General features: G+C 44.3%; 1 protein-coding gene across 7 annotated transcripts in view; it reads right to left on the reverse strand.

Moving 5' to 3' along the window:
* The window catches only part of lrba (LPS-responsive vesicle trafficking, beach and anchor containing), a 241,352-nt gene that overhangs the window by 10,148 nt on the left and 206,345 nt on the right, over positions 1–24,859 (reverse strand). For 5 of the 7 annotated variants that reach the window (XM_054751516.2, XM_054751519.2, XM_054751518.2 and 2 more), the window contains exons 48-52: positions 9,440–9,529; positions 6,817–7,009; positions 6,144–6,203; positions 4,372–4,527; positions 1,902–2,069 (exon numbers count right to left, since the gene is read on the reverse strand). In XM_054751516.2, the coding sequence (XP_054607491.2) occupies positions 1,902–2,069; positions 4,372–4,527; positions 6,144–6,203; positions 6,817–7,009; positions 9,440–9,529 (667 nt within the window). The remainder of the gene's footprint in view (positions 1–1,901; positions 2,070–4,371; positions 4,528–6,143; positions 6,204–6,816; positions 7,010–9,439; positions 9,530–24,859) is intronic. The other 2 variants (XM_054751521.2, XM_054751520.2) reach the window with 1 other exon arrangement.

Below are 24,859 nucleotides of genomic sequence, written 5' to 3' on the forward strand. Positions count from 1 at the left end.
AAAAAGCTGCAGAGTTTGGAGGAAAACGCGTTCGTGGTACAAAGAGGTTGTGTCATAAAAATGTAAAAACCAGTACCGATCATCTCTGATGTCACATATTAAAGCAAACATCATCCAAGAAGTTCCTGTTCTGCCATTTCTTCAGGCAAGATGTTGCTTTTGAATAAATGAAGCCAACGCTGAAATACGCAAACATCTTATTCCTACCAGCAGAGGGCAGTAGGACATCTGAAATCCAACTTGCTTAAAGCCTGAACCAAAGGAGCAAAGGTCAGTGTGTTCATGTCATATCAGCCCTTCGGATGGGCCTGCGTCAAGATAATGACGTGTGTAAAGATGTCCACAGATCATTATGAGTAAAGGAGGAATTTGTGTGATGTGTGCGTACTCGGCATCAGTGTGTGTGAGTGTGTGTGTGTGCCGATTTTAGCTTTTCCAGAACTTCATTGTTTGGAAGCAGAATAAAGAAAGACGTGTGTGTGAGTGTAAGTGCATGTGTGTGTGAGTGTAAATGCATGTGTGTGTGAGTGTAAGTGCATGTGTGTGTGAGTGTAAGTGCATGTGTGTGTGAGTGTAAGTGCATGTGTATGTGAGTGTAAGTGCATGTGTGTGTGAGTGTAAGTGCATGTGTGTGTGAGTGTAAGTGCATGTGTGTGTGAGTGTAAGTGCATGTGTGTGTGAGTGTAAGTGCATGTGTGTGTGAGTGTAAGTGCATGTGTGTGTGAGTGTAAGTGCATGTGTGTGTGAGTGTAAGTGCATGTGTGTGTGAGTGTAAGTGCATGTGTGTGTGAGTGTAAGTGCATGTGTGTGTGAGTGTAAGTGCATGTGTGTGTGAGTGTAAGTGCATGTGTGTGTGAGTGTAAGTGCATGTGTGTGTGAGTGTAAGTGCATGTGTGTGTGAGTGTAAGTGCGCCTGCACCAGAGCTTCATGTCTGGGGCGATGTCCGATCCTTCAGGTTCACCATGGTAACTAGCCTTAAGCTAGCTCATAAACCAACACACACAACTTCAAACTTTTGTTGGTATCAGGCGTGTAAACGTGGATCCAAAACTTCTGTGTGAAAAATCCTGGTAAAATGATTATTTGCTTGTAATATTTCCCTTTTTAATGCAGGAAATCTCAGTTTATGTTCTTATAGTGCAGATAAGTTGATTTTTATTCTATTTTAGCTCCGATTCATCATTATTTAATTAAAGTAAAAATAAATAAAGCACTAAAAATTAAAACCTAATTTTCCTACAATGTCACATTTGCACATCAGTGCCTTAGCTATTCTTCATATGGAAAAGTGGCTCATTAAACAAATCTCAATTTGTCATAAATTTCATCCCATTTGTGACGGATCACTTAACGGCACGCAGGCCGATCTGAGCCGGCCAAATTAGTGCTGAGGAGGCCGAGGCCTGAGCGACGTGTTAGCCATGCTTTGATCATAGCTAATGCCATATGTTATGGTAACACGGGGAGGCCCGTGACATTTTTCACTTTTATTGACTAGAGTGACCTCCTGGCCTTTGGATCGTGGTGAACTTTCATGTGCCGGCCCACGACCCCTCCCTCCATCCCCAACATTACATTTAACGTCTCTAAGTGGCCCTCACTTTCACTCGCATTAAAGACAGATTCTCACACACACTTGAGACGTGGACACACAGTATCTGGCTTTGCAGAAACACACACACACGCACGCACACACACACGCATCATCGAAAGCTGTTCCTGGAGCGACGGAGCTGCGAAATCCAATCTGTATGGGGGGGGGGCCTGGCCTGGTCAGACGAAACTAGTTGTTACTTTAGAGAGGGAGGCCGTAAATCACACAGTCACGACTGTCTGGGAGGGTGAGCACTCAGACAATACTCCTGCGCGTGTGTGTGTAGCCGCACGGCTTTGTACTCACTGCCTGAGCTCTCTCCGATGCAGCTGTGCTTTCCGTTCCAGTACCACAGCAGCAGGGTGGCATCTCTGGAGCCCGACAGGATGTAGCAGTCTCCTCCGATGTAGGACTCCGAGCGAGCCAGACACGTCACCACATCCCGATGCCCGAACACTATCTGAGTCAGTTTGCCTGCAAACAGCACACAAGAACTTGAGCTTCAGCAGAAAATGGTGTGATGGGCTTAAAGAAGTAGGAACACATTTTAACAACAGAGGAGAGACGAGTTCTAGGTGCAGCTCGGTTAGTTGATCCACACTCCTTCAGAATTCTGTTAATCCCACGACAAGAACAAATGTTTTCTCCAGCTTTGTGTGAGCGCCCAAGCGTGTGCTGGGTGTGTGTATCTAAAGAGTCTAATTGCTGTCAGATTTCAAGACCGCAGCTCCACCGTCGAGCTGTGTAATATTCATTACGCCCCTCAAAGTGTGACCTCTGCAGTCAAACAGTGGATAGCCTGCTGCATGTGACATTTGTGTCTGGGCGTCCGCGTGGCCGCTCACCAGATAACGTCTCTGGCTAAAACGACGGGGATCGTTATGAAAGCCGAACACAGACATCAAAGACGTGAAATGTTTGACGTTTCTTTAAACGATGAGTGTAAGTAATGATGGCTGCTACAATAATAGCTACCATGCATCAGAGATTTAACACAAATTCTAACTTGCACATATGCGTGCACGCTGACCTGGATCCACGTGCGTGCTGGCTGTGCTTTGAGCTTTTGCACCAAATCAAGCCCTGTAATTGATAAAATCCGTCCGTTCTTTACCTGGGGGAGCTGGGGACCCTGGCGGCAGCTGTTGAGCGCGAGCGATTAAACCGTTCCAGGTGCACACCCTTGTGGCAGTCGCACAATAGAGCCATCTCTGCACTGCCCTCCCTCCTCCAGAAGAGACAGGGAGGGCCTGGCCCGCAGAGAAATTGAATCGGACTCTGCTGTATAGATGCATGTAGCATGGGGGGGGGGGGGGGTACGGAGATGAAGCTTCAGACAGTTTCATTTAGGACCTCTGACCTGATAGCATTTTCTGTCTGTGTGTGTGTGTGTGTATGCGTGAGTGTGTGTGCGCGTGTGTGTATGCGTGAGTGTGTGTGTGTGCGAGTGTGTGTGTGTGTGTGTGTGCGTGCGTGCGTGCGTGCGTGCGTGCGTGTGTGTGTGTGTGTGTGTGTAAAGGTCTGAACTGAATACGTGCATGCACATATCAGGTGTAGAGAATGCAACACTTTCCTCTTAAAGCCACACACACCGGCCCATTTCTAACACACACGGACCCTTTGACAGTGTTTTTCAGCTCAGTAACGCCTCATGAGGACGGGTTATGCTGGAAACACTAAACTGGACTGCTAACCCCTCCTAGCTAAAGCCATGCGTGTAACCAGTAACCACAAAATGCACCTGAAGAGTTCAGTGCTTCTGTAGCGTGTGGCCTAATCCCACCGGTAGGTGGAAGTACTACAGCTGGCAGCTGTGAGCAGGAAGCACAAATAAAAACAAGAGTCGGCTCTATTTAGTAATAATAACAAATAAAGCAGCAGAATACATTATAACAGTCTGTTGCAGAGATCTTTAGGTGTTTGTAGGGGTGTAGAGAGGCTTAAACCCATTCATGGTTCAATCCCACTGAAGCGTGCACTGATCCTCCGGGGGAAAACTAAGTAAATACATTTATTTAAAATACGGGTATGATAATATTATTAATGAAATTTTTTTATCCTATTATTTTATCAATACTTGAAAAACTTGTCTTACATTTATTTATTGCATTATTGTTTTACACTATACCACATACTACCTCAAAGGAATAAAAATACTTATTTAATTGTTTTTTTCTTGATGAGGACAGAAGGTAGAAGATTTATTTAAAGATTTACAAATTTAAAAAATTAACTTCTTCCCCTTAAATTGTAGCAATCTGTCATTGCTCTGACCAAAGTACCTCAGTATCCGCACTTCCCCGTGGATCACGCTCCCCACTAGCTAATGTGGCTAACGCGCATACCCGCACGCGCGCACACACACACACACACACACACACACACACACACACACACGTTGGTGGTTTCTCATATTAGAAATCTCAGAACTATTTTGAAATTTGCTAATTTCTTTAGCGAGTTCTTTTGAATTGATCTTGTGTAATTTTAAAGGATTTTAAGACCCTAATTATGGAAAATCTAACTTAAGAATTTTTCAGGATCCTGGATTAAAACAGGGTTTAAAATGTGATTGAATTCATTTAGTTTCCCATTAATTTACCAGCAGAGCAAAGTCTTTATTTAAACACAAAGAGGAATGAGAAGCTGCTTTAATGTAGAAAGCTGTGATCCGTGACAGCGTGTAGCCGCATAAAATCTAAAACAAGATCTTCCACATCTGAAGGTTTGTTCATGGATTTGTGTTAAAAGAATCACTCGAGCTTTCACAACTCACCTGTGTCCGTGGAGTAGACCCGGAAGCTCTTGTCCCAGAAGCCGCACAGCAGGATGAAGCGGTTGTTGGCTGCGATGACAAAACACTGGGAGCTGATCTGAATGCTCTGATCCAGCAGGTCTGGGATCTGACGGCGATGAGTGCCCACATTACTGGCTGAAAGACACCAAGTAAACAAGAGCTCACGTGTTAGAGGTTCAGACGTTCGTGCTGCACGGTGCTCCGACACACACGGCGGAAGTAGCTGCTGCAGCGAGTCAACGGCACAGAGCTCCCTTTGATGCTCCTCTGCTGAAGCCTCGGCGCAAAGATGATTTGTGAGCTTCTACATAAAACATTCTGGAGATTAAGTTTATAGGGACGACACATTTTCCACGAAAGTTCAAGAGCCTGAGTAATGTCAGCGTGTGCAGAGTCCTCAGAAAACACGTCCCCACTCCGGTTAGAGGCCACATAAGAATCCATCGTGGTCGCGTGCGTCGTTCATTAGAAAGCTAATTTATGGAGCTGCTGGTCTTTACTTTTGTTGTCTGCTAAAGAGACACTTTTCCCTTTTTGTTCCAGCTTCATGGGGTCAAACGCACAAAGAAAAGCAGGTGAAACTGAGACTGTTTTGAATATCACCTCCAACTAATATTTCACCCAATTTCTAACATTCCCCAGAGCCGCCGACGGCTCAACGCTCATCCTCGATTTACTGTGTTTAGCTCAGACTCCTGGAGGAATGCAAACAGTGTAAATGTATTACTGACAAGAACAAAACTCCCAGCTACCTCCCCAAAACGTGCACGCACTCACACAAAGAAGCGCTCTGGCCGTTAAGCTTTAGAGAGAAACCAGCACGCGATGATGGCCGGTGTCAAATTCTACGTGAATGAATAATAGACGTATGAAAGGATGAAAATAACTCTCTAAGGTGGGCTTTCAGGAAAAATAGCGAATACATCACATGCTGAAATGCTCTTCAAAATATTCCCTGAATGTGTAAATAATGACGGCAGAATTTACTTCATTCTGACTGCATGAAGGGCCATTACAGCAGAGAAATAAAGAATCCTACGTGGAGATAAAGATGAATAACCGAGAACTAACTCTGGTTACCGTCACTAGTCAAGAACGTGGAGGGGAACAGGCATGAGATGGTCTGGGAGTGACCACAACGCTCAGAGAGAAAGAACAGCCCCCCTTCTGCACACGTGCACGACAGCAGACTCTCCTCGCTGCTCCGCCGGCGCATCCCATACATCACCGCGGCTCGGCACTCTTCTCCTGCTCATCAACAAGTCGTGAAGGATGAGAGGCGCCCATATTGTCCTGACAGCCGTCCGCCGTGCATTCTCAATCACACATTATTACCACATTCATATTCATTCCCACTGACACTCGTCCTTTCCCTCTGCTCAAATTAAACCAGAGAAGATGCAGAGAGGGAGGGAGGAAAGGGACCGTGGGGGGGGGGGGGGGGTTGATGATGAAATGCTGGTCTAGGCCACAGCTCATTGCATTCCAATTTGCATGCAAATGCTTTAGTGAGAGAGCAGGGCCTTCATCATGACGAGTGAACTGGGGCAGAGGCTGAGAAACAACTCTAATCTACTGTCCAGGGACACGGCTCTGCAGAGCGCCATGAGTCACCGCCGTGCAGCAGGATTCTCTCTCTCACACACACGTGCACGCACGTACACACACAAGCACACACCAAAACCCCTTCGTGCATATGCCTCACACTTGAGTGTGTGTGGATTCTTTAATAGTCAGAAATGACAGCATACCTATCAGAGGGTCGATTTCCACAGGAAGCTGGTACTGCTGCTCCGCCGAGCTCGGATGACCTGACAGAGAAGAAGACAGATCGGGTTAATATTGGAGCGGAGTGCTTGTGTGAAGATTATGCTGCCTTTGAGGTCATTTTAACACACTGCAAACTAAAACCATCATGTGACAGTGACCTACCGGTCTAAGTTCTCCTGTGAATTATACATCAACTATGTCAGAATGCAAAAGGATAAAGATTAAAGCTATTTATACGTCCAAAAATACATGCTACAGGTTATTATTAGGAGTGTGTGTGAATACTTGCTTACTCCACTGGGTTTCCTGTTCAGTAAACTCATGGTTTTATTCTACTGCTCAGTTTGATCTCATCCAAAATACAAAATACAAATTTTTCACCTCAGACAGGATGAAGGTTTCATAAAAAGAGGCTCTGATAAATGACTGGCTGCAGTATGAAGGTGGACGTGAGACCCAACTCTGGCTGCTGCATGTGTCACATCTAATCCTGCTGTCTGGAACACACAGTCAACCGTCTCTCTAATCAACGTCCATTTAAAGGATGAAACGGGTCAATCCGTGTGCTACACACAGGAGTGTTACTGACTAAGGATGGATCAGCAGACGACACAAACCTAAAGCCTGTTCAAGTTTCAGAGGTAAATCTCTCACCTGCCAGGCCGAGCCACTTGTTGACAGCAAAGAGGCGGCTGGCGGTGACGGTGATGATGGCGGGCGATGTCAGGCCTGGCTGGGTGTTGGCCGCTACGTGTGTCACGGGAGAGTTGGACGGGAACTTCAGCACCATGATAACGTCTTGCTGCATCTGCTCTGTGAACATCAGGGGGCTCTGCAGGAGAAGATACTGTTCAGGACAATGGGACACAACGGACAGGGGGACAAGGCAAAGCAAAAGTTGGAGGGAAGCAGCCCCAGGTGGTGACAGCAAGGGGAAAAGAGGGAAAGGGTGGAAAGAAAGGTTAAGAAGGTTAGAAGCAGGATAGCGGTTAGTAACAACTAGACAGTTAAGTTGGATTTAAATTGGAGCAGAAAGACGTTAGATTATCATAGATTAAGGCAGAAAAAAGGGACATTTATTTTGAGCTAAGGGACATGACACATTATTAAAAACTGGTCTGATGAGTCCAGGTGGACCCTGTTCCAGAGTGATGGTGCATCAGGGTAAGAAGAGAGGCAGATGAAGTGATGCACCCATCATGCCTAGTGCCTACTGTACAAGCCTGTGGGGGCAGTATTATGATCTGGGGTTGCTGCAGTTGGTCAGGTCTAGGTTCAGCAACACAAGGTCAGCTGACTACCTGAATATACTGAATGACCAGGTTATTCCATCTTCCCTGAGGATACGTGCATTTTCCAAGAAGGCAATGCCAGGATTCATCGGGCTCAGTTAGTGAAAGAGTGGTTCAGGGAGCATGAGACGTCATTTTCACACATGGATCGGTCACCACAGAGTCCAGACCTCAACCCCATTGAGAATCTTTAGGATGTGCTGGAGAAGGCTTTGTGCAGCGGTCAGACTCAACCATCATCAGTGCAAGATCTTGGTGAAACATGAATACAACACTGGATGGAGATAAATCTGGTGATGCTGCAGAACCATATCAAAACTACGACACAGCAAATGTGTGCCGTGATCAAAGCTAAAGGCAGTCCAACAACATATTAGTGTGCATGCCTTTTTTATTTGGATGGGCACAGCATATAGCCTCACCGCGAACCACTGAAGTAACCGGTCATAGGGAGAAACTTGTCTGCACATACAACTGGACAGCACTTGAACCAATCAGAGCAATGAAGCACATGAAGTACTCATCGCTGCAGCAATCAGTCAACAGGGCAGTCCATCGTTGAAGAAATAATATACATTATTGTTGGGAATAAAGAACTTACTGCTATGCCTGCTCTAGATTTCTAGGCTAATGTTTTGGTACAAAGTTAATTTAACAGCGTTTTACAGGGACTGACTGAGAGGGATTTGACAACCGATTTCTTTTAAATAACAAAAAAGCAAATCCTGCACTGAATATTCTTTTATTCAACCACAGCGGTTTTTATCAGAGGCAGCACAAAAACAGATCTCACCACAATCCACTAGCTCTTCAACTGTTAAACCATAGTTTTGTCAGCCTATTAAAAAACTATAAAGCTTTATTTTCTGAGCTTTATGAATTATGAAGTGTATAGAAATGCTCATGGATATTTTATATTATAGAAGTCACTGATTTAAACGTGTTTTTCTGAACATACAACAGAGAACATATCTAGCTATAACCAAAAGTCCTTCCATTGAGCTGTCAGACCATTTCCTCTGCTTAGACAAGCTTTTGAACACTTTAAGAAGTGTTTGTACTTAGCAGCTTGAACAGAAAGCTATTTTCCTCCTCGCGTGTAAAGAAGAGGAACATCAGTGTTTAACATCAGGAACAGACCTGAGAAAATCCGGCGTGTCTGACAGCTAACTAGGAGCACTGACGGTATCATTACCACCAGCATGGGCAGATGCCGACACTCTGACAACACACTCACGTGCGAGAGCAGGAGAGAGAGTGGAGAGCGCGATCACGCTAACGCTAAGTGAGCAGAGCAGTTGGAGGAAACCGAGGGGCTGAAATCTGTTTCTGAATAGTTTGTCTTTGAAAACGGAGTAAAAATAAAACCCTTTCGTAGGTATCCGCCCACACAGTTGTGAGTCAGATGCTGAGGAACAGCTAGAGGTTGTGTGTGTGCTGGGTGGTGGTCTACAGCCAGCTGTCAGCGCCGCAGGGACACCGCACTAATAGGCACTCCTGGGACCTCAACCCATCACAAGCAGGCACTGCCGACTGCACTTCTTGGCCCTTAAAGGGCCACCGCTTCAGAGCTGCGGCTCACTGCTCTCTTTAGTCGATCTGCTCCAGCTCAGGTGGAAAATCTGGCTCAGAACCAAGTTTCCAGCGTGAGTCTTTGCCTTTCCTCCCCCTGAAAACCCTCCAACTAAAGGCACACAAACGCTTGTGATCTCTCCCCTTCAAAAACACCTCACTAATTATGATTGAGGGGATCCCTTAAAAACCAGAACTGCATTTTCCCACAGTAGAACAAGGATACGGGCCGACGGGGGGAAATGGAAAATAAAGAAAGGAATAAGTCACCGATCATAAGAAGAGCTCAGTGTCGACAGAAGTGTGTTGCACAAGTCAAGGTAGATACTCGACTGCTAGACCCGCTTTTTGAAACTTCATGTAATCAAAGAACAGGTCAGCGTTTCGATGAGCTACGTTAGTGCACCACTTACCACTTGCATTGCTGAGCTCCTTGGTGCGTGTGGCTCAATAAGCAGCTGACAGGGTGTCTGTCCAAAACTCCTGATCTGAGACTCCACCGCCTGATGGAAACAAAAAGGAGAAATATAATCCAAGATCATGAGAACCTCGTGTTTTTCTTCTTGGATTAGTACATCTCAGATCTGTCTCATAACGACTGATGATGCAGAAATAGATCTCTAACCTTAACGTGTCTACATAAAAACAAACACGCACTTTCTTGTGCACCACCTCCTTATAAACACACCGTTTTCACCATGTCTTGTTCACACACAGCCACCAATTAATCCTCCACCTCCAGAGAACCAGAGGAGAGCTGGGCAGCCGGACTCGTATGCTTGGTTAGATGGTGTTAATGAAGAGGTATAGGACCATAAATGTCAGAGCAGACGCCGGCTGAGCCGCTTCTGGACATCATCACACAGCTCACCAGCAGCTCAGCAGCGTGAGGAGGGACGAGGCTTTTAATCTTTACCTTTAAATGTTTCCATTTTCTCCTTTAACTAAAATACTGAATTATTGTGACATCAAATTTAAGAACAGAACTGGTTCACAAAGCTGAAATAAACACAACACAAGAAGTAGTTTGATGAATAAAGAGAAAGATGTGGAAGAATGAAACCACAGAAGCAAATAAATCCATAACAAATATTGGTTTGGCCATTATTATTGGTCAATCAATTTGTTTTTACAGTGGGAGTTTGGTTACTTCTGGTATATTTAGTGCCTACCACCAAAAGGAGTTTGTCTCTTAGCAAAGTATCTCAAGACCCGGTTAAGGCCGGATCAAACAGTGCGATTTTTGGCCATCACAAAGTTCATGTCGCACCGTGAGAACTCCAAAGAGTTCAGTGCTTGATTTCAGTGAGGCAGACTGCGTCATGAGTGCACCTCCCGAAGCATACATCACTAAGCAGACCGCTAACAAAAACAAAGCTGAAAAGATAAAACCACCTTTTTTAGTGTCAGTTCATGACCCGGCACCTCTTCCTCAAAGAGATAGCGTCGTTTTCAAAACCTTCGCTTTGGCGTCAGACTCCGGCTGCGGGTCTCCTTTTCTGTCTTCAAGCAGAGCAGCAGAGCTGTCAGCTGGACATTCCTCCTTCTCCTCCTTTATACACAGGAACCCACTAAACTACAGACAAGTAACGATCTGTCACAGTCGCTACAATATCTAAAGTTTTGCCGGGAATTCCTGCTCCACAGCTCAGCTCCGTGACAGTAAGTAAGTAAAAGTTTATTTCTAAAGCGCCTTTCGCAGACATGAATCACAAAGCGCTGTACAACATGAGTAAAATCAGGGCAAATACCTCAAACCGATAACAGATCATAAAAAAAAACAGCAGTGACAAAATAGTAAACAAAACCAGGAGTACAAACAAAGTCAGGGTATGAACAAAGACAAAGCCATCTTTCAGAACATTTAGCGGGGAAACGCCTGGATGAAAAGGTGAGTTTTTTTAATGTTTTTTAAAGACCTCTACAGTTTTGGAGAGACGGAGATTTGAAGGTAGACTGTTCCAAAGTCTGGGTGCAATAGTCTGAAAGGCCCTGTCCACTTGGGTATTTAGTCTGGTTCGAGGAACAGCCAGGAGGTTTTCAGATGTGGATCTAAGGTTCCGAGAGGTGGTGTGTGGGGATAAAAGCTCAGATAGGTAGCTTGGAGCCTGGATGTTAAGAGCTCTATAGGTCAGGACTAAAACTTTAAACTGTATTCTATATTCTACCGGGAGCCAGTGGAGGGACTGTAAAACTGGAGTGATGTGAGCTCGTCTGCTGGATTTGGTTAGGAGTCTGGCTGCTGCATTTTGGATGGCTTGAAGGCGTGAGAGGGAGGTTTTGCTGAGACCAGTAAAAAGAGCGTTACAGTAGTCTAAGCATGATGACACAAAGGCATGGATGATTTTTTCCAGATCTGCAGTAGAAACCAGTTTACGGACTTTTGAAATGTTTCTCAGTTGAAAGAAACAAGAGCGGGAGATGGTTTTGACGTGTGAGTCTAAGGGACTTTATGGAGTTTAGAATTTTTAGGCTCGCAATTGCCCCCTCAGGCCAAAAGTGTAACGGCAGCTTCAATAGTAGGCTTGTGCACGAGGCGCGCATGCTGTACGTGCACACTCCTTAACGAAAATAACAGCTTAGACAGTCCCGTGTGTGTGTGTGGCCCAGAGGACAGGAGAACGTGCAGCTAATTAATTAAATAATTTGGGTCTGTACCTTTCTCTTCAGCACAGCCGACAAAGGTTTATGATGGGTCAGTCCTCCTGCATGCTCAGATCATTTCCTTCCCTTGCTTGAAAAATTGTTCCAAAATAAAAGTTGAACCCACATCTTTTTTATCTGTGAATTCAATGCCGTTCGGCGAGTCTCAAATAAAAATTTGGGCATCTTACTGTAAAAAATATACCAATAATGTAAAAAGAAACTAAATAAACTTAGCCTAGTGAACTAGACCAAATTCTTGCTTTGCAAAGTTTGGTCTAGGCATGCACCATTGGAACCTCCACAGCTCCTACCAGGACTCTGGTTGGCCAATCACAGCTCTCTAGAGGGGTTTCAAACACATAATGAGCTGTGATTGGTCCATAACGGTGGGCCAATCATAGTGCTCCATCTGCTTAGTGAACAAATCACAGAGCTTTATCCGCTTTGTGGGCCAATCAGGGCACTCTATATGCCTGGTGGGTGGGAGGATGCAACAGAGTGAAACAAGAGTATGTCACATTCATTGTCCAGTGGAATGCGGAGATCATTTGAAATACAACGGTAGAACCCGCCCCACAACCGAGAGCCATCAATGGAGCATGGCCAGACTAAATAATACCTTTATTTAGTCTGGCTTGCCAGGCTAAAATAAACTATGATCACATCCAGAATCGAGCTCGGGTCTTTCGCATGGGAGTCCGCCGTCTTACTGGGTGAGCTATAACACCAGTGATGTCTTTTGTATCTGTAATGTTTATATTCTTGATTACAGCTGAAACAACGTTGAAAAAAGGTTTCGGAGCAAAAATGGCTATTTTGTTGCTATTTTGCAGGAAAGATCTAGAAGAAAGTAGCTAAGGGTCCTCAGAAATGTTGCTAGGTTCATCACTAGGCGTTAGGAACAGCGACAAAGTGGCACTGCCTCTCTCTCTGCCGCTAAAGCTACGGATAGCAAATGCTACGGGCGATGCCTGAGCATGAACGCGCATGAAGCAGCCTGCTCGACCCGAGCATCTCTCTTTTTCTGTGATTTTACAGAAAAACAGGCAATCACAGTAAAAATGCCAGGGCTCATTCTACAGGACCAGGGCATTGCAGGAGAATGTATGAAGAAGAAATTTATTATTTCTATACATGTTTTGGCTGTCACACTTCCATAATGTCCCTTTAAATCAAAAATAACTCCCAGGTTTCTAATATTGGACTTGGCTGATGGGCAAAAGGAGGCAATTTCCTGATCGATTTTTTGGCTTAAGTTCCGGGGGTGCAGAGATCAGGGTCTCTGTCTTGTTGGCGTTGAGAACAAGAAAGTTCCTGGACAGCCAGTTACTGGTCTGGGTCCAAGGATACAAGGGTGGCCAGCCTGTCCAACTGGTGTGGCATGAAGGACATATAGAGCTGTATATCGTCAGCGTAGATGTGGTAGGAGATGTCAGGGAAAGACTGAATGATGCCAGCTAGAGGAAGAATATAGAACACAAATAGTTGAGGCCCTAGAACTGAACCTTGTGGGACCCCGCAGGTTAGAGAGGCAGTGTCTGATGAAAAGGTATCTGACTTCACTGTGAATGTTCTGTTAGTGAGATAGGAAGAGAGCCAGTCTAGAGCAGAACCTGAAATCCCAGCCAGGGCATTTAACCTGTTTAGTAGAACGTTGTGGTCTACAGTGTCAAAAGCTACACTGAGGTCAAGCAGGACCATGACAGAGCATTTCCCTGCATCAGCAGCCATCAGGAGGTCATTATGCACCCTTACTAGAGCAGTCTCAGTTGAGTGCTGCTTCAGAAAGCCAGACTGGAAGGGGTCAGAGATCTTTGACTTAGAAAACCAGGATCTGAGTTGGGTTTCCACAACCTTCTCAAGTACTTTGCTGATGAAAGGTAGCTTAGAAATGGGCCTAAAGTTACTGGTGGAGCTGGCGTCAAGGTTGGGTTTCTTTAAGAGAGGAGTCACTACTGCATTTTTAAAGTAAGATGGAACACAGCCTTGGCTCAGTGAGCTGTTAATCATAGTCAACAGAGATGGACTGATGGAGGCAAGGGACCCGACTAAAACAGAGGGAGTTAAGATATCTGATGAGCATGATGAGAGTTTCATCTGACTGATTATTGAGGTTAAGTCATTTAGTGTAATTGGGGAGAAGGAGGTGAACGACTCGGAGCACTGGGGGGGCCTCCCCTCCTGAGGGGGCGAGGGCTGGTGGAATGCTGGATCTCAGATTTAACACCTTGTTTGCAAAAAAGTGGAGAAATCTGTTACAGTCATCAGCTGAAGATAGCTGAGCCTGCTGCGGAGGAGAAGACACGATGCTGGAGATGGTATCAAACAAAACCTTAGGATTATTCTTATTTTGACATATGAGGTTGCTGAAGAAAGAAGACCTGGCATTTTCTACAGCTTCGTTGTATGACTCTAGAAGTTCTTTAAAATATTCGCGATGAACAACCAGACCTGTCCTCTTCCACCGTCGTTCCGCTTTTCTATAGGAGCGTCTAAGTTCAAGAATCTGGTTGTTCAGCCAGGGTGAACTGGAGGCACTGGAACTGTGGCTGGTTTTGTAAGGGGCGACCTGATCTAGAATTCTGAGGCAGTGATCATTAAATGAGTTGGTAAGGAGCTCTACGTCATCAGAGGAAGGAGGTACAAAGTCAAAGAGGGAGGAGAAATTTAAAATGGTAGAACTGTTGATAATACGTCTTTGCTTAGCAGAGACTGGTAAAAGAGATTCAGAATTTAGGTTAATATGAAAAGAAACTGACTTATGGTCACTGAACACAACATCATGTATCTGCAGCTTATCAATAAGAAGTCCGTAGGAAAAGACCAGATCCAGGGTGTGGCCTGCTCTGTGAGTGGGACCAGACACGTGTTGAGAGAAGTTAAAAGAGTTCATAATGTTTAGGAACTCCCTAGTGGAGCTGTTAGATAGATCCTCAGCATGGATGTTGAAATCTCCAACAATGATTATCCTGTCTAGTTTAATAGTTGAAGATAGGAGATCCTGAAAATGGTAAATGGCCTGTATTTGATATAGCGCCTTCTAGAGTCCTGGAACCCCCCAAGGCGCTTTACAACACAATCAGTCATTCACCCATTCACACACACATTCACACACTGGTGGTGATGAGCTACGATGTAGCCACAGCTGCCCTGGAGCGCACTGACAGAGGCGAGGCTGCCGAGCACTGGCGCCACCGGTCCCTCCGACCACCACCAGCAGGCAATGTGAAAGTCAGACAGGAAGGATGAAGTAGATCCAGGTGGGCGATAGATCACTCCCGCTGTCACCGAGCGCAGCTTCCTCTGTCCCTCTGCATCAAAATGCTTCTGAACCATCCTTATTGGTTGAATGTGATCAATTTCCACCAACAGCACAGAGATCTCATGGTTTTGCATTTGATTTTTTATGTTCGTGAGCTCATCTCCTCTCAGTTTTCACAATTCATCTGATGGTCTAAAAATGTAGTTTAATTATTTAAAGTATAATTCTAGTTTAACTTGGGCTATTAACAAAAATAAAAGCTGGTGTGTAGGTTATAATTCGCATTATAAACAAACTGAAGCCGAAGCTCAGATGGGTGGAATCTTGCTGCTGCTGAGTCCCAAAGGCGCGTTTTCATTAGTCGGTTGCAGACAGGGTTGCTTGTAGACTGTCGGAGGCTCAAAAAGCTGTCGCAGAGCCGGTCAGACTGGACGACCACAGATTTGCAAATCACCCTCACGTTCACCATCTTCTTACACGATTATGTGACGATTAATATGCTCCCGATAAGGGATTTGGCTAAGACGGTCACAAATCGCACAATGTGATGTGGGCTCCGGCAGATTTGAATCAAATTTTCAGTAAGTAATAATAAGATGTACAGGCTGGATATAAAATATCTTTAACTGTCTACTCCACCCAAGATGGCTGCCACCACTAATCGACCTTTGCAAACCTTAAAAATGACCATAAATAAGTCCTTTAACTTCCTCAACAAGTAAAAAAGCAATGACAAAACTCCCATTTTGCATGTTTTGCTTTTGAGTAACAAAGGCTTTAGTGCACTAGGAAATAATAACTAATCATTTTAAGGTAATGATAATGCAATGTCACAACGTTTTTCCTTTTTTTCAAACATCTCCATATTTCTAATTAAAAAATAAATTTGGTTTACTATTCTATTTTTTGTTGTTGTTGTTGTTGTTGTTGTTTAAGTGCATTGAAGGCTTCTAAAAGATGTGGGACTGACGGTATTTTCTACCAGTTGGTTGACCGGGCAGGTAGAGCGCTACTGATATGTGGCTAAAGGTTGGAGAGTAGAGCGATTCACAACAAAAGCTGTTAACAGATCACAAAAATATCTTTAAGATTTGAGCTAAACAGATACAAGACCATCATTTCTCAACATGAGACAATTTTAAATAACAACTTTGCATTGAAAGGTGGAGGTTATGCATTTGACCCAACAATGTTGGAGCTTTAATGAACGGTAACGTTTTATTTCATCAAGTTCAATTGACAAACGAAAGAAAAACATTCTTTGGAACTTCCCGAAACGGATCTTCAAATGGAAAAGTGTAAACTTCCAGATTATTTATCCCGATACTTTTAAACCTCGTCTCACCAGAAGAAAAATCTCTTCAAAAATCTAAAAGAAGCCCAGTTCCCTTCATCTAATTCTACCAAGTTCACCAAATCTGGAATGACAGATTTTCCCCCAGAATATTTTAAATATCTATTTTTGTAAAAATCTATTTCTAATTCTAGGAGATAAACACATTTCCAGAAGCAATGTGTGATGAAATGAGGTTAAGAACATCTGTCACGGGAGGCAGATGAAGAAGGATACATTTATAAAAGGGACAGGCAGACAGAAAATGGCCAACGCTAAAACGATGACGGACCCGTCGGTGTGGGAGTGACAGCTCGTATGGAGGTGGAGACTCTTGAGCCAGACTTGGCGCAGCCTGAGAATGAGCTCATGCTCGAGGCCTGCGTTTGGTATTTCCATGAGAAAAAAGAAAAAGCTTGGGAAATGGCACTCCTCATACCTACAGTCTGAAACTAACCAGAGGAGCAGAGATCCGGGAGCGATTTTAATATTCCACTACGAGGTTCCATCAAGCTGCCGAGGCTGAGAATTCAGTCTTAAATAGTTTTCTATGTAATTAAAGAAAAACGAGAATGGCAAACACACAACATCTCGATGAACTGTAAGCTCTGTGCGTCTGTTATTTACACAGGCCTAATTTCACCAACACACACATATACATATACGCATATGTATGTATGTATGTATGTATGTATGTATGTATGTATGTATGTATGTATGTATGTATGTATGTATGTATGTATGTATGTCTGATCTCAGAATTGTGTGTACTGAAACTCTAATTTCCCTCTGGGATTAATACAGTATTATTGGATTGAATTGAATAAAACTCAACATGAATTTGTTAAAATCATCAGTTTTATGTTCAGGGCTTTCTGACCCAGAATTTATGTCCACTATCACGTAGAAATAATGATTATAAAAATCAGAACACCTCAGCTCATGATTTTAACAGTGATGAAAGTCGGAGCCCCTTTTCCATCTCCTCCACAGTTCATCTCAGAGCACCAGTGCATCATTCAAGGTCAACGTGTCACTTTTCTCTTTTGCTTAAGCTAATGTGTGGAAGAGACTCTGCAAAGGCTCACAACTTATCTTCATTAAGTTCAGATTTGACATTTACGAGGCTGCCGAACCAGCGGAACGTGGCTGAGTCTAGGTCAGGATGTCCTATCCCTATATGCCAATGCAATGCTCAGGTGATTATACGAGGGGCCATCCACAAGGCCAATCTCTTTTGGAAGCGCTGGCCCATGTCTGATGAGGCTTTTCTGAATTCTATACATTTAAATGGCCGAGGCGCCCTCAGCTCAGTCCCAGCCTGTCCTTTGATTTACTTGACAAGATGGATCTCCATGTAAAACATTCAGCTTTTTATGCAAATCCACCCAACAATGAATAGAATTAAAACAATGAATAGAGAGGCCTTGTATTTCTGATTTGCAGTTAGTACAATTGGGCTTTAAATCTCCATCCATCAAGACTAAGAGCATTTAATACAGAGGATGCCACATAAGCCAAAACATACATTCTATGTTTAGCGATGGACTCTGGCAACGTCTCAAAGCAGGTTCACTTGCATGGCCTTATTTCCCGTCTTCTGCCGAATTACACAAACGCGGAACAATCCAAACGAGGCTCTGTGTTTTGTCGCTGGTGTGAGAGGCTGTGGGATTTTTCCATAATCGTATGTGAAAGAGGGGAAGCCCTGCCGAACCATGAGAAGGCAAGTCAGAGTGAGTTTCTCTCTATACGCCGAGAGGCAGCACAGATGTGCACGCAGAGTCCCTGAACAGAAACACGTCAATGAATGTGTACGCACAGCTCTTTGGGGGGAGCTGAGGGGTAGAAGCAAGACAGGAAGCAATCATGGGTTCTAAAAACATGACACTGGTATCCGCTAATCTGTGCTGAGATATTCCAAACTCAATTCCAGAACCAGGTTGGATGTAAACACTAAAAACTGTGGCCATTTATGCTGATGAACAGGTAAATAAACACAAGGAAATGGCAGTCTATAAATAATGTCTACACACACATTTGTGTACCAATGTGTCTATGTAATCTCTTAAGTGTGAGTGTGTGTGTGTGTGGGGGTGTGTGTGTGTGTGTGTGGGTGTGTGGGAAAGGGTTGAGGGTTGTGGGAGTTGGTGTTTCAAATTCAATTCAAAGATACTTTTTTAATCTCAGAGGGAATTAGAGTAATTTGCCAGAAAGCATGACAGGAATACAGGATGCACAAACCAAACGGACAAAGTCATAAAACCCAGTCTCCCTACACACACATGTATGCACACACAGGTGCATACAAGTACACAAATCGCACATACATGCATGCATGCACACACACACACACACGCGCGCGCGCGCGCATACAAGCACGCATACACACACACATACACACATACGCATACACACACGCATACACACATACGCATACACACACGCATACACACATATGCATACACACACGCATACACACATACGCATACACACATACGCATATACACATACAAGCACACATACACACACGCATACACACACGCATACACACATACACACACGCATACAAGCACGCATACACACATACGCATACACACATACACACACGCATACAAGCACGCTTACACACATACGCATACACACATACACATACACACACGCATACAAGCACGCATACACACATACGCATACACACATACACACACGCATACAAGCACGCATACACACATACGCATACACACATACAAGCACGCATACAAGCACACATACACACACGCATACACACATACACATACAAGCACGCATACACACATACACATTACACACATACAAGCACGCATACACACACGCATACACACATACAAGCACGCATACACATACGAATACACATACACACATACAAGCACGCATACACACACGCATACACACATACGCATACAAGCACGCATACACACATACGCATACAAGCACGCATACACACATACGCATACACATACGCATACACACACGCATACACACATACACATACAAGCACGCATACACACACGCATACACACATACGCATACAAGCACGCATACACACACTCATACACACATACGCATACAAGCACGCATACACACATACGCATACACACATACTTATACACACATACAAGCACGCATACACACACACATACACACATACTAGCACGCATACAAGCATGCATACAAGCACGCATACACACACGCATACACACATATGCATACAAACACGCATACACATACGCATCCACACATACGCATACAAGCAGGCATACACATACGCATACACACATACGCATACAAGCACGCATACACATACACATACACACATACACATACAAGCACGCATACACACATACGCATACAAGCACGCATACACACATACGCATCCACACATGCGCATACAAGCACGCATACAAGCACGCATACACACATATGCATACAAGCACGCATACACATACACATACACACATACACATACAAGCACGCATACACACATACGCATACAAGCACGCATACACACATACGCATCCACACATGCGCATACAAGCACGCATACAAGCACACATACACACATACGCATACACACATACGCATACACACATACGCATACACACACACGCATACACACACACGCATACACATACGCATACACACACACGCATACACACACACATACACACATACGCATACACACATACGCATACACACATACACATAAACACATACGCATACAAGCACGCATACACACATACGCATACACACACACACACACACACACACACACACACACATACGCATACACACATACGCATACACACATACGCATAAACACATACGCATACACACATAAGCATACAAGCACGCATACACACATACGCATACACACATACAAACACGCATACACACACGCATACACATACACACATACAAGCACGCATACAAGCATGCATACAAGCACGCATACACACAGGCATACACACATACGCATACAAGCACGCATACACACATATGCATACACACACACATACGCATACAAGCACGCATACACACATACACATCCACACATTCGCATACAAGCACGCATACACATATGCATACACACATACGCATACAAGCACGCATACACATATGCATACACACATACGCATACAAGCACGCATACACATACACACATACGCGTACAAGCACGCATACACACATGCGCATACAAGCACGCATACACACATACGCATACACACATAGGCATACACACACACGCATACACACATACGCATACACACACACATACACACATACGCATACACACATATGCATACAAGCACGCATACACATACGCATACACACATACGCATACAAGCACACATACACATACGCATACAAGCACGCATACACATACGCATACACACATACGCATACAAGCACGCATACACACATACGCATACAAGCACGCATACACACATACACATACACACATACGCATACAAGCACGCATACACACATATGCATACAAGCACGCATACACACATATGCATACAAGCACGCATACACACATATGCATACAAGCTCGCATACACATAAGCATACACACATACGCATATACACATACAAGCACACATACACATACGCATACACACACGCATACACACATACACATACACACACGCATACAAGCACGCATACACACATACGCATACACACATACAAGCACGCATACAAGCACGCATACACACACGCATACACACACGCATACACACATACACATACAAGCACGCATACACACATACACATTACACACATACAAGCACGCATACACACACGCATACACACATACGCATACAAGCACGCATACACATACAAATACACATACACACATACAAGCACGCATACACACACGCATACACACATACGCATACAAGCACGCATACACACACACGCATACACACATACGCATACAAGCACGCATACACACATACGCATACACATACGCATACACACACGCATACACACATACGCATACAAGCACGCATACACACATACGCATACAAGCACGCATACACACACACGCATACAAGCACGCATACACACACGCATACACACATACGCATACACACATACGCATACACACATACAAGCACGCATACACACACGCACATACACACATACAAGCACGCATACAAGCACGCATAGACACACGCATACACACATACGCATACAAACACGCATACACACATATGCATACACACATACGCATACAAGCACGCATACACACATACGCATCCACACATGCGCATACAAGCACGCATACACATACGCATACACACATACGCATACAAGCACGCATACACATACACATACAAGCACGCATACACACATACGCATCCACACATGCGCATACAAGCACGCATACACACATACGCATACAAGCACGCATACACATACACATACACACATTCGCATACAAGCACGCATACACACATACGCATACACACATACGCATACACACACGCATACACATACGCATACACACACACGCATACACACACATATACGCATACACACATACGCATACACACATACGCATAAACACATACGCATACACACATACGCATACAAGCACGCATACACACATACGCATACACACACACACACACGCATACACATACGCATACACACATACGCATACACACATACGCATACACACATAGGCATACACACATACGCATACACACATACGCATAAACACATACGCATACACACATAAGCATACAAGCACGCATACACACATACGCATACACACATACAAACACGCATACACACACGCATACACATACACATACACACATACAAGCACGCATACAAGCATGCATACAAGCACGCATACACACAGGCATACACACATACGCATACACACACACATACGCATACAAGCACGCATACACACATACGCATCCACACATTCGCATACAAGCACGCATACAAGCACGCATACACACATACGCATACAAGCACGCATACACATACACACATACGCATACAAGCACGCATACACACATGCGCATACAAGCACGCATACACACATACGCATACACACACACGCATACACACACGCATACACACACACGCATACACACATACGCATACACACACATACACACATACGCATACAAGCACGCATACACACATACGCATACAAGCATGCATACACATACGCATACAAGCACGCATACACATACGCATACACACATACGCATACAAGCACGCATACACACATACACATACACACATACGCATACAAGCACGCATACACACATATGCATACAAGCACGCATACACACATATGCATACAAGCTCGCATACACATAAGCATACACACATACGCATACAAGCACGCATACAAGCATGCATACACATAAGCATACACACATATGCATACAAGCGCGCATACACACATACACATACACACATACGCATACAAGCACGCATACACACATACGCATACAAGCAAGCATACACACATACGCATACAAGCACGCATACACACATATGCATACAAGCACGCATACACACATATGCATACAAGCACACATACACACATACGCATACAAGCACGCATACACACATACGCATACACACATACGCATACAAGCACGCATACACACACGCATACACACATACGCATACAAGCACGCATACACATATGCATACACACATACGCATACAAGCATGCATACACACACGCATACACACATACGCATACAAGCACGCATACACATAAGCATACACACATTCGCATACACACATATGCATACAAGCACGCATACACACATGCATACAAGCACACATACACATAAGCATACACACATACGCATACAAGCACGCATACACACATACGCATACAAGCACGCATACACAAATACGCATACAAGCACGCATACACATACGCATACACACATACGCATACGAGCATGCATACACACACGCATACACACATACGCATACAAGCACGCATACACACATACGCATACAAGCACGCATACACATACGCATACAAGCACGCATACACATACGCATACACACATACGCATACAAGCACGCATACACATACGCATACACACATACGCATACAAGCACGCATACACACATACGCATACACACATAAGCATACACATAAGCATACACACATACGCATACACACATTCGCATACAAGCACGCATACAAGCACGCATACACACATACGCATACAAGCACGCATACACATACACACATACGCATACAAGCACGCATACAAGCACGCATACACACATGCGCATACAAGCACGCATACACACATACGCATACACACACACGCATACACACACATACACACATACGCATACACACATACGCATACAAGCACGCATACACACATACGCATACAAGCAAGCATACACATACGCATACAAGCACGCATACACATACGCATACACACATACGCATACAAGCACGCATACACACATACACATACACACATACGCATACAAGCACGCATACACACATATGCATACAAGCACGCATACACACATATGCATACAAGCACGCATACACACATATGCATACAAGCTCGCATACACATAAGCATACACACATACGCATACAAGCACGCATACAAGCATGCATACACATAAGCATACACACATACTCATACAAGCGCGCATACACACATACACATACACACATACGCATACAAGCACGCATACACACATACGCATAGAAGCACGCATACACACATATGCATACAAGCACGCATACACACATATGCATACAAGCACGCATACACACATACGCATACAAGCACGCATACACATACGCATACACACATACGCATACAAGCACGCATACACACACGCATACACACATACGCATACAAGCACGCATACACATATGCATACACACATACGCATACAAGCATGCATACACACACGCATACACACATACGCATACAAGCACGCATACACATATGCATACACACATACGCATACAAGCATGCATACACACACGCATACACACATACGCATACAAGCACGCATACACACATGCATACAAGCACACATACACATAAGCATACACACATACGCATACAAGCACGCATACACACATACGTATACAAGCACGCATACACACATACGCATACAAGCACGCATACACATACGCATACACACATACGCATACAAGCATGCATACACACACGCATACACACATACGCATACAAGCACGCATACACATACGCATACACACATACGCATACAAGCACGCATACACATACGCATACACACATACGCATACAAGCACGCATACACATACGCATACACACATACGCATAGCACGCATACACACATACGCATACACACATACGCATACACATAAGCATACACACATACGCATACACACATACGCATACAAGCACGCATACACACATACATACAAGCACACATACACATAAGCATACACACATACGCATACAAGCACGCATACACACATACACATACAAGCACGCATACACATACGCATACACACATACGCATACA

This window comes from Nothobranchius furzeri, chromosome 7, assembly GCF_043380555.1.
Source record: "Nothobranchius furzeri strain GRZ-AD chromosome 7, NfurGRZ-RIMD1, whole genome shotgun sequence".
Taxonomy (NCBI): Eukaryota; Metazoa; Chordata; class Actinopteri; order Cyprinodontiformes; family Nothobranchiidae; genus Nothobranchius; species Nothobranchius furzeri.